At 37.6% G+C, this 11,761-nt stretch overlaps 1 protein-coding gene across 1 annotated transcript; it reads right to left on the reverse strand.

The window, feature by feature from the left end:
* Window positions 1–2,622: 2,622 nt before the first annotated feature.
* On the reverse strand, window positions 2,623–6,071 carry LOC133854818 (ankyrin repeat-containing protein At5g02620-like). The gene is made up of 3 exons (XM_062291086.1): window positions 5,581–6,071; window positions 4,208–4,605; window positions 2,623–3,844 (listed from the first exon to the last, which is right to left on the reverse strand). The coding sequence occupies exons 1-3, from the start codon at window positions 6,023–6,025 to the stop codon at window positions 2,816–2,818; spliced, it is 1,872 nt and encodes a 623-aa protein (XP_062147070.1). The 5' UTR covers window positions 6,026–6,071; the 3' UTR covers window positions 2,623–2,815.
* Window positions 6,072–11,761: the final 5,690 nt, after the last annotated feature.

Consider the following 11,761-nt stretch of genomic DNA (forward strand, 5'->3'; position numbering starts at 1 on the left):
TTTAGAGAAAACAAATAATTCTCTTAAATTCAAAATTTGAAATAAGAGAATTAGAGGGTAACTGTTGGGGAAATAATCAGATCCGAAGCCACGTGGCCCCCTAGACAAGTCAGAGGTTCAACCCGTAGGTCCGACTCAGTCCAACCCGGCTTGGTCACCTTGGTCAGAACACCTCAGTCAGAACACCTCGATCGTAACACCTCAGATGTTTGTCACATCCCTATACAAAGAAATCAACTCGGTGCCTGAGCACCTCGGACTATTACATGTCTCAGCAGATTGGTCACCTCGGACAGGAAGACTCCACAGGATGTGGAATATACCGAGATCTCCTAGTTTGTATGGAGCGAACACATCTCGAATATGTACACCTCAGAGGATTCCTCTGTGTACAATACAAGCGCCATGAAGCTATCTTCATAGATTCAAAAAGTATTTGTTGGCCGTTAGGACTCTATATCCAAGATTCGTGGGATTTCTGTTAAGTCTCCAATCCCAAGATTTTCGGAATGGATCTGTATCCCAACATTAATGGGATACGGATCCCTATCAACGTGGAACTCATTTAAAAGAGGCGGAGTCCTATCCACTTCTACTAGATTTAAATTCTATGAAGATAAGGTTGAAACCTACATGATCCAGGACTTAGACTCCTAGTCCAACTATACTTCAAGAACTCTAGTGAGTCTTTAACTGAGATTCCTACTTCAAGAATGATACACCAGGTATTTACACACGTATTCTCTAAGCTCGGAGATTCCGAGTTCTCTATTAAAGTTATAAAGTTTGTACTGACTTAGTCATCAGAGTGAGCGTAGTTGGCACCCCTAGCTAGTTGTTTGTCATTTTTGTAGATCCCAAGGAAGGCAGGGAGGACGAAGCTTTTTGGCGAATCACAAGGCGACACATCTCCATACCAAAAACTATACCAACACATTGGTTCTTCACCATTCTGTCCCCCGTCTGGCTCTCTACTTCGGGACTGCCTTCCTCTTCCTCCCAATGTGAAGGTGGCTTCGGTTGGTTGTGATATGAGGGTCCTTGATTCCACTACAGGAGTTGCTGCATTAGCTTTTGGTTATGTTGCACAAGCTAGTTCATGTTCTAGGCAAGACTTTGCACCTAGATTTGCAACGTGGAGATCCGCTAGTTCTACGCCTTCTAAGGTGGGTCTTCATGAGCCTCTTGGGCCGCGGTATCAACAATATTTCTCCTATCGTACTCATTGATCTGGCTTGGACCATATTATATGTTTTTTTTTCTAAGGAAGTAATATTGTGTTCCCACAGACGGCATCAACTGATGATATAGTTGATTGCATAGTCAAACTCGGCCAACGGAGGCCTGCAAGAATAATCAGGATTAATCAAAGACTTTCCAGAGGTGTCAGGGGGAGAAATCGTCAATGCTTTAGTTAGCAAAGGTCAATCTTGTTTTTCTCAATGAATGAGAGTTTGAATCGTTAAAAAAGTGAAGGGTTGCGTGATTGTACTTGAAATGATGGCATATCTTCCCCTTATGCAAAGCACCCCCTAACGGGATACAACTTTTGTCGGGTGTTTTTTTCCAATGGGATATTGCTAGGGATGTACATGCGGATGCTGTTATTTACATAATCCGCAGTCACATCCGCAAAATGCGAATGTCACTTTTAGATATCCGTATCTATATACGCATCATGTTTTTACTAACCGCATCCGCACGATTATTGCAGTTATTATTTGCTATCTGCACATTAGGTAATGGGTCATTTGGGCCTATTTAGTCTTTTGGGCCTTCTTTGGGTCTCTATTAGGGCATATTTTAAACGATTTTGAAAATAATTTAGGCCGGATTTAGTGTTTTGGGTTTGTTTTATTTTTTTAAAGACTTAATCTTTTGAAAATATATTGATTTTACATTACTTTTGTCTTTAGCCCAAGTGTACACGAGAAAGCAATACAACTAACGAAAACCACTGTAAATATAACCTATACCTAATCCAAAGCGACGTCGTTTTGGTGTATCTATATATATATATATATAAAGAGTAATAACCACATCCGTATGTTCTAAAACCGATATCTGCATCTGCCCATGCAGATAGTAATTTTTACTAACCGTATCTACATCTCATCCGCATTCATGTGTGCAGATAGCAGATATGGCGATTAATATCCACCTGCATGTACACCCTTAGGTACTGCCCCTTATCGAGCGTGACGCTAAACTATGACCATGACCATGACCTAGTGAGGCACTTAATTACGGCTTACTAACAGGTTGTCACTGTGACCTAATGGGATTTTATGCTCACTAACGATTAGGACAAGACCAGGAGTGGCTAATCTCTTTCTGCACTCCTTATGCAATTGTTGGTGTGGCAAGTTGGCTTCTTTCGCCCGAGTGAAGCTCATGGCTTGGGCCTGATCAACCTAGCCCAAGCTGTGGACTCCCAGGCCTGCAATCTCAGCTTGGGCGGGCCGAACGGATATTGTGTATATAAAAAATTATTATGTATATGGTTCAATATAAGCAAGGTTAATTGTGATGATTTGCAAATTAAATTGCATCGGAAGTTGTTAGTTCAAGAAAATGACAGCATAAAGATGGCATGAAATTTCAAATACTAGAATATGCGTATAATTATTCAAAGAACGATTTTTTTTTTTTTTTTGGGTAAATAAGATGATTTTCATTAAAACAAAGAACAATGAATACAAAGAAAAATGCATGATGAACAAAACAATTTGTAAGGAAATCCTATATTGTGAGTTATGATAACCAGTACTGTACTAAGAAGGTCGATCAGCCTCTCTGGACCCTGAGCAAATAGTCAGTATGAGTAATATCCTTGCTGGTATGAGCTCTCAACATCTGAATTTTGACTTTCCATGTCAGGATCTGAAATTCTCGGCCCTCGATCCTTCCTTAGTTTTCTCCACTTCATTTTGCGCAGCCAGTGCTCAACGAGCACCACTCCTAGAACAATAAAAATCACACCCAGGGAGCCACAGCTTACTGCTAGTATCGTGACAAATAGCAAATCTGTGCCCTCACCGTGCGGCATAACCACCCATGTGGCTGCAACATAAGCTGTCGCCATGAATGCCACAGATACCCACATGACCTTGTGAGCAACCCTCAACAACATCATCTGTGGTTTTCTGCGAAAGGGGATGATGCTGACAAGAACGATTACTATGGCAAGAGAGGTGAACAATGCAATGTTGTTACTTATCGCAAAGACCTTCAAAGCTGTTGTTCTGCCATCCATTGAATCCTTATGAGCTGTTGTTCTGCCTGCCGTTGAATTCCCTTTCTTTTTTATCTCCTGATCACCCACACCATGAGGAGGACTAATTCCAGCAGAGAAAGTAACTGTTGCGATCAAAATGGCAACTAATGTTACGGTGTTCCTAGCATTTTGTAATGCTTCCATGTATATTTCACGCTGCCTGTTTCGGTTGCTAGTGTAAAACTGATGATCACCTACGCTTTCCTGCGGCCGGTGCCTTTTCTTAGGACGCTTGTGTTGTTGCAAATTGGCTGGGAATGTCTCCCAAACTTGTTGCTGCGGCGATGAAGTCCTAGAGCTAGTTCCCTGGCCGAATCCGACCGGCGAGCTCATAATGGATATCTCCATTTCACGATCTATGCCACCCTGACCGTTGAATCTTTCTACTTCCGGCGAACGAGATAACAGTTCGATACTTCTTCTGCCACCAGCTTTAACAAACGTGGCTTCAAGACGGCGATTCTCTGTACTGTCCTTAGCCTGGTCAAGGATGTCAAGTGCCGTGAGTCCTTTAAAGTTTCGACAATTAATCTCCACTTTTGTTTTGTTGATCAAGTACTCTGCTATCTGAAACAAATTAACGTGAAATAAAGTATTCAATTAGAAGATCGATCAGAAACGGTTGACTTAATGAAAGATATTCATAACGTATTTATGAAGAAAGAGATTCGGACAGTGACACAGGGAAACCACCATGAAATTCCTAAATTTCTATTAATGAATGATTTTGTCAACGCATTCATGACAACCTGCACTACTGTGTCGTCAATCCTATGGCTTTACTTGAAACATCAAAGTAACAACGTAGGATTTTCCAAATAATCTCTAGTGTCGTTCCTGGTTTGCAATGTCGATCACCCTGACCCTCCCGCAGAATTTACTCTCTTAAATCTCATTAAAAAAAATATGTAATTAACATTCGTTTCTCACCTGATGTTGCCCAGCGGAAACTGCAAGATGCAAAATGGTGTTACCATCATTATCTAGACGGTGAATGAGATTTGTACCGTTGCAGGTATGCACCAAGTACAGAAGGGCCTGGTATTGGCCGTATATCACAGCCAGATGAAAGACTGTCTTCTCTCCCTCATTCGTGGCATGGTGAAAAGATGCCGGAGCGATCAGCACCAATTCTTCAAGGATTGAAACTCTGCCATTCATCGATGCCATGTGTACTGGCATGTAACCATTGAAGTTATATTGCGAAGCGAGAGTTACGTCACACTTGAGGAGCATCCGGGTTATCTCCCTGTGCCCTTGAATACAAGCGTGGTGCAATGGCGAGTTTCCACTCTCGTCAATGGCGTTAAGCAACTCCCAAACAGCACCTGCACCACCAATTATTTATCAACTTAATAAATATACATTACTTCATGATCACTGACTTTTTACCTCCCCTGGCCTGACCATTAATCCTTTCAGGATTCACTAAAAAATGACAGAAGAAAGAGATAATTTTTCTGTGTTAAACTGGTCTGCAATAGACTTAATTACTTATATATAGTCTCAGTTTAACATTAGTTTTAATGTCTGATGTAATTTTGCAATCATTTACTGCTACTTCAACCGTTACTAAAATCTGACTGTGATTTTAATAGACAGTTAATCTTGGTAGTTAGATTAAAGTTATAATTAATGGTTAATTATTTAATTATAACCGTTAGATCGTAATTGTTAGTAAAGATTACTTAATCTCAACCGTTAGATCAAACTTAATTTGATCTGACAGTTGACTTTACTAACAGTCAAGTAATTTGATCCAACCATTAAATCTACCTTAGAAACATCCTATGATCCGGTTCAAATCACCAAATTATCCTACGATCCAGTTCAAATCACCAAATCGTATGACCATAACCGTCTAAAAATTAACGATCATGATCTGATCGCTAACAGTTAAATATAAGTACGTACCAAGTGCGCCATCAAAATGCCATTAGCACCCTATTACAGCCCTTTTAATTGCCACGCACGCACAAGTACTAGACATCAATCATAGTATCATACACACAAATGCATATATATATATATATATTCAAACAACTTTTTTAATTTTCTCATATAAGAGACTCTTCCAACAAAGCTCTTTAAACCTTCCATTTCAAAATAAATAATCCTACACTATAAACATAGATATATATATAATTAAACTAATTTTGAAAACTCTTTTATCATAGAATACTAAAGCATTCAATCAAAATGTAAAATTTCATACATACATACATATATATATATATATATATATATAAAAACAAAAAATTAGGAAGGGGTAAAATTGAGAAGAGAAACTTTTTTCCACCTACCAGTCTGTCCTGTGGATGCTGCGACTTGAATACAAGTTTGATCGAATATTACGTTTTCCTCTAAACCCAGCATCGCGGCGGCGTGGTTTAAGAGGAGCTTCACGACGTCTAGATGGCCATGACTACAAGCCAGGAAAAACGCACGCTTACAAGTAGGTGCCCGAGGATTGGCCTCTAACAGCAGCTTCGACACCTTGGCATTCCCTTGGCGGCAAGCTTCATGTATTGGAGTCTCCAGCATCTTGTTCTGAGTAGCAACCATGTCCGGGCACAGCTTAACAATTTCTGACACCATGTCAACGTGTCCAAACTTTGAAGCGAGGTGTAATGCTGTGTCCAAGGATTCGGCCGTTCTCTGTTCAAGAATTCCTTCGTTTTCTTGAAATAAACTGATCATTGTAAACGTGTCATTTCTCCTAATTGCCTCTACAAGCCTAGAATCCATTTCCTTATGATTCAAATTTCTACGAATGAAGAAGAGTTATGTTCAAGACACGTATATATAGGGATTGTCAATGATGATGTACGTGAAGAATTTCATGATCATTTCTAGATGCTTTGGAAATGATGGAGAAATTGAGCAAGCTAGCAATAATTCTTTTTTCTTTTTTGACGTGGAGTTTTCTGTACACGTGCGGTGCGTGTGTGATGAATGTGAGTTTCAACCCTGAATTTTTATGGTTTTTAGTTTAGACATGTAGATTGATTGAGCTTCAGCTTCAACCCAGAAGTTTCGACACATGAGTTGCTAACTTGCTATGACATCAGTGATGATCAGTACGTGTGGGAAACTGACTTTTTTTCTCTCTCTTTTTTGTCTTCCACTTGGCAAGAAAATGTTGGGAAAAATGGGGATTAATTAAGATCAACCAAAGTAGGACCTCAATGGTACATCATGGGAAACTTCCTCTTCCTAAGTCTTTTTTTACGGCAAATAGTTGGTCTGCGGCACGCGTTTATAGGAGGTTTTGGTTGATGATAACAAAATTAGGCCCATAATTTTCCCATCGTTTTAAACCTACCCCAAAAGTTTAAAGTTTAGGGTTAAATATGTTTGACTCATGTAGTTTAAAAACTTTAATTTTTGTTTTTTGTAGTTCATTTCGTATTGTAGATGGTACCTAATTCTTTTAATGTAAGCAATAACTCTCTCTCTCTCTCAACCCTTTTACTATGCATTTATATAAGCAACATTCACCACTTGATTCACTGATTGTACTATAAATTTATATGCCCTCTGTTTCTTTTGTTCTCTCAAATATATGTGGAGATGGTAACAGAGGTGGACTGGTGGTGGCGGACCTGGCGGTGATTTTCTTGCTGGTTTTCTTTTAGGCAGTGCTGTATTTGGAACTTTAGCTAAATTGCTAATGTTTTTGCTCCTCAAGTGATTAGATATCCTACTTTTATTTTTAATGAGTATCGAGGCAATGTATGAACCATAACTTTGATGGGTCTATCCATAATCTGTCTATTGATGAATATCAAGCATACTGCATACACAATCTAGAGACTTAGAGCATCTTACTTCTTCCCAACTATGGTAGTTTATATTGAGAAAGAAATTGCTAAGAATTTCTTTTCAGAGATGATAATTGATGAATTTTATTCCATCAGCGATCATCGTCGAGCATAATTTGAAAGAGAAGCTATGTTCTTTTTTGGGATTTTTTTTTTTTTGTACATGTCTATAGAAAAATAGGAAACTTGTGTATTCCAAAGGAAAGTTCTCTTGATTTCTTCTAAAATAATTTTAAAATAGATATGTAACTTTTGCATACAGTATTGACTTACAATTTAATATAAAATTAATTTTAAAGCTTTTATATTTTTTCTTTTACATAAACACATACAAACGCGCACATAGAAAAAAAAAAAAAAAACTACATGTATTTATGTACTTATGTACGTAATAATGTATTTATATAAGTTCGTCCCTTTACACAAAATTTTGATTCCACCCCTACTTACCTGTATATGCAGTTTTTTTCCATCCATATTTCTACAACCCTAAAACTTCTATGCCATGAGCATGAAGTACCAATGACGTCAAATTAAGTTCATCCAAACGACGCGTTGTGAGAAGTACCAAAACAATTTCTCATGTTAGCGGTCCCACATTTATCGTTCAGTGAATTTCTAGAACTCATGCGTTTGAGGGGCCTCTCAAAACGTGTCCTTTTTCTTTTTCTTTTTTATTAATTCATTAATACGAGGGAAAAGGAAGAGAGAACGGGAAACTCGGGGAAAGTGTAGTGGGAACGCAGTCCCACTCAGTGAAGAAGTGGGCTTCGTTAATGGCTAAAATAGTCAACAATGTGTCCCCTTCAAGAACAGGAGAAGAGCATCCGAGCGTCCATTTAGAAAACAATGTCAATAAGCTTTTATAATTGTGTTTAGAGATGTTTCTGAAGTTTATAAACTTTATCACCAAGTCTTAAACCTTTGGAAATCTAAGTTGACTTTTGAGCTTGAAATTTTAATTGGACCAAAAATTGATCAAACGAATTCGAATTAAATCAAATCAAATCTTGTTGTACTCGCAATGAAAATATCTATCGTATGGTGAGATTTCATGAAAAGTCCACGTATTAATTTTTTAAACTTAAATTTGATTATTTGATCACCAAAAGACACTTTTTGATTAATGATTTATTTCTAAATTTAGGCATGACAAATATGCTTATTAAGAAAGTCTTCCGTCCTCAGTATTCAAGGCTAGAGATAACCCCAATTACAATTAAAAGACAACATTCCCAATGCCCGACTGAATAGACAGGTTGGCAATGAGAATGAGGGCTATTGATGTGGATAGAAAATAGGCTAGGGCCCAAAGGCTAAGGCCCAATTGAAATAAAAGCTCAAGTCTCCCAAAAAAGGATTGAGATATCAAATTCTAAAAGAATTTGAGATTCTCAAATTCTTTAATCTTGGCCTTCCATTAAATCCAATGGATGAAAACTTGCCACTAACTTTGCAGCTTCCTAAGAAAAATTTGCTTCCCTCCAAAACAAAAAATAAAAAATAAAAAATAAAAAGAAAAGAAAGAAAGACTGCACGTCCTTCCTAGATGGTCTTCCTCAAGCTTGTTTCCCTCCAAAACAAAAAATAAAAATAAACATAAAACATAAAGGGAAAAGAAAGAAAGATTGTAAGTCCTTCTTCTACCTTCTACCTTCTTCAAGCAAACCTGAGAAAAGAGAGTACCTTTTTTTGTAGAAACCACTTCTTACTCAAGCACGTGAAGGTAACAAAAAAATCTGCTTTGATTCTTCAAAGAAGCCAAACCTCAGAATTTGTAAGAGTAAACCTCAAGACAACATTTGAAGAATCGTTTCAACATAGATGCGAAATTAGCCTCAATGAATTTCTACCGGTACACATTACCATTTTTACTCTTCCAACAAAGTAATTTTTTTTTTTTTTTTTGTGATTATTGTGATTATATAGAGACAATTTTTACCCTTCTTATGTGATTTTTGTAATAATTATGTAGGGACCATTTGATCAAAGCTCATTGCCCTTATCTTTTCAAGTATCAAATAATGCTTATATTAGTCAGGTACAAATATACATTTTATTTATACTTTGAAAACAATAATTCATCTCATAGGAACCTTATTAAATGATAATGTGTTTTTTTGTTTTTTTAGGGAGCAATAATGGATTTATGAATGAAATTTGGTATTTCAGATTGTCAAGCTTAGTTTATTCATATTTTGGAGCTATTTTTCTGATATGTTATGACAGTTTGCACATATTGTTGTACCTATTGTTAATATAAGTTCAGTGTTGATATGAAAAACAAATAGTCCAAGATAAAAAATGCTACCCTAAATCTATGGTTGAGCATTTCTATTCCAGATTATTGCTCTGCAGATGACTCGTGATCTATGGTGCCTGAAAATACAATGCTACTACTGTATAATATTATTGATTTGTTATCAATGAAGGTTTGTTTCTTGATTGTATTAGGTCTGTAAGTTCTGCATTACAGCATATTACTACCATTTTCTTTACATAATTTCAATTCATATACAACATTGCTTTCTTTTCTTCTATATTCCCAAGGATGCGTGGATTTTCACCATGACATATATAGGCTGATGACTAGATTATTTAGATGGAAGAGTGTTCCCCTGGAGAATTGGTTGGTTGTGTTGTGGGAATGTAGAAGGACTACTCATGCGCTTTGCATTTCACCTGTAAATGAGGCATTCATCATCAACTTATCAGATCATTGTGGTGAACTTTCTAAGTATGTTTATTTTCGAATCCCCCACAGCTCTTGCAATATAAATAGTCAGTCCCACATCAGTGTTCTTTTTTTCTTCTCCTTTTTAATGAATGAACTTAGGGATAAACACCTTTTTAGTCCCTGAGTTTTGACAACTTTATTTTTTAGTCCCTGAGTTTCAATTCGCATCACAGACGATACCTAAATTTTTGGAAATGACCAAATAAGTACCTCGGTTAACTTCTCCGTCCAAAAACTAACGGCTCGCCACGTCACTGACACTTAGCACCACTAGAATGTCGACATCTGTCCAGTGAAACACGTCAGCATTCACTTAATTTCCAAATCACCCAAACACCTCCACATCACACACCCACGTCATTTCTTCATTTTGGGGGGAAAACTATTTTTTGCAATTTAAGAAACTCAAAACTGAAACTCAAATATTTCAAACAAAAAAACTTAAATCATTTCATCGTTAATCTGAGAAAGAAATCAAAATCCCTAAAATTAACTTGTGAAGTGAAGAAGTGAAGAACCCTAATCCCTAAAATCCCCCTCGGCCGACTCTCTCTCGACCGGCCGACTCCCTCCCGGACTCCCGGACTCTCGCTCGATTTCTCTCCCGTCGACTGCACAGAACCGGCCGACTCCCTCCCGGACATCGAAGAAAGGGGATTTCACCTAACCTCGGCCGGACGTCGAAGGAAGTGGATTTCGCTCGCTCATCAGGTCGGCACATTCCGAGGTATTTTGCCCATTTTTGTGTTTTTAGAAGTTTTTTTCGTCCTATATATATATATGGATTGTGTATTGTGCTTGTCGATTGAATCTTTGTTTTGGTTTTTGGAACAAATGCTTGTCGGTAGTTGGGCAAAGTGATGAGGTTATAAAAGTTGATGGCTTCTTGTCGCACACGAGATTCCAAAGGGAAGGAAGTTTCCCGTGGTGTAGACAAGGTCGGTTCTTAGGCTCAAATTTTTTTAAAAAATTTGTAATTTTTTAATTTTTTCCTTAATTTCCGTTTGAAGATTTAGACAATTTTTTGTTTGTTATGTGTTTTGTGTTGTCCGTTCCTTGAAGTCATCATCTGGATCGTCCTCAGTGGGCCGTGTTGACATATCCTATTTCTGTTTCTGCGATTTACCCGCCCCTTTGAAGACCTCGTGGACTAGGGAAAACCCTGGAAGAAGATTTTGGGGTTGCGCCACTTACAACTCAAGAGTAAGCATTTTGTTATAATTATAGATACTCGGTCGTGAGTTTTTGCTGATTGAATGCTACACTTCAACATGCAGACAAAAGCTGCATGCAAATTTTTTAAATGGCTGGACAAGCCAACTTGTGCAAGGGGTGTGGAGGTTTTAGATGAGATTACCAAGAAGCTTAACGAAGTAGAGGATGCAAATGGTACTTTGGTAGCAAGGGTTAAAGATTTGGAGAATGAAAATGTCAGTTGCATGGAAAGAGTTAGGCAATCACAGAAGTGGGATGATAAACAAATGGAAATCATCAGGTGTCTAGAGAAGGAAAATGACAGCTATAGGACAAGAGAGAAATTTTTGATGTATGCTTTGTTCTTCTCATGGTTTATAATTCTGTTGATTGCTTGTGTTGCACTTATGAAATGAAATGTAGTTTGAGATATGAATTGTAGATTATGTAGTTTGGATATGTATTTTGTATATTTATGAGAAGTATGTAAGTTTTATGGATGGAGCTGCTGGAGAAATATTGTTAATATGTTATGTCAAACAATATCCCTTCATGCTGCAATTGTACACTCTATGCTCAAATTCTGGGTCTAAACAATTTTATTCCATTGCCCTTCAAGCAGTATCACAGAGAGTACCTCATGTTCCATTTATATCATAGTAGGTACCTATATTTTATATAAGTATCACACATAGTACCTCCGTATGGGTTTTAACAAGTTTTTAATGT

This window comes from Alnus glutinosa, chromosome 13, assembly GCF_958979055.1.
Source record: "Alnus glutinosa chromosome 13, dhAlnGlut1.1, whole genome shotgun sequence".
Lineage (NCBI taxonomy): Eukaryota > Viridiplantae > Streptophyta > Magnoliopsida > Fagales > Betulaceae > Alnus > Alnus glutinosa.

Excerpts from the sequence above, each read along its gene's own strand:
- LOC133854818 (XM_062291086.1), bottom strand. The coding sequence starts at position 6,025 with ATGGATTCTAGGCTTGTAGAGGCAATTAGGAGAAATGACACGTTTACA. Across the intron at positions 4,606-5,580 it reads AGCATCCACAGGACAGACTG|GTGCTGTTTGGGAGTTGCTT; the intron begins GTAGGTGGAAAA and ends TTGGTGGTGCAG. Across the intron at positions 3,845-4,207 it reads TTTCCGCTGGGCAACATCAG|ATAGCAGAGTACTTGATCAA; the intron begins GTGAGAAACGAA and ends AATTTGTTTCAG.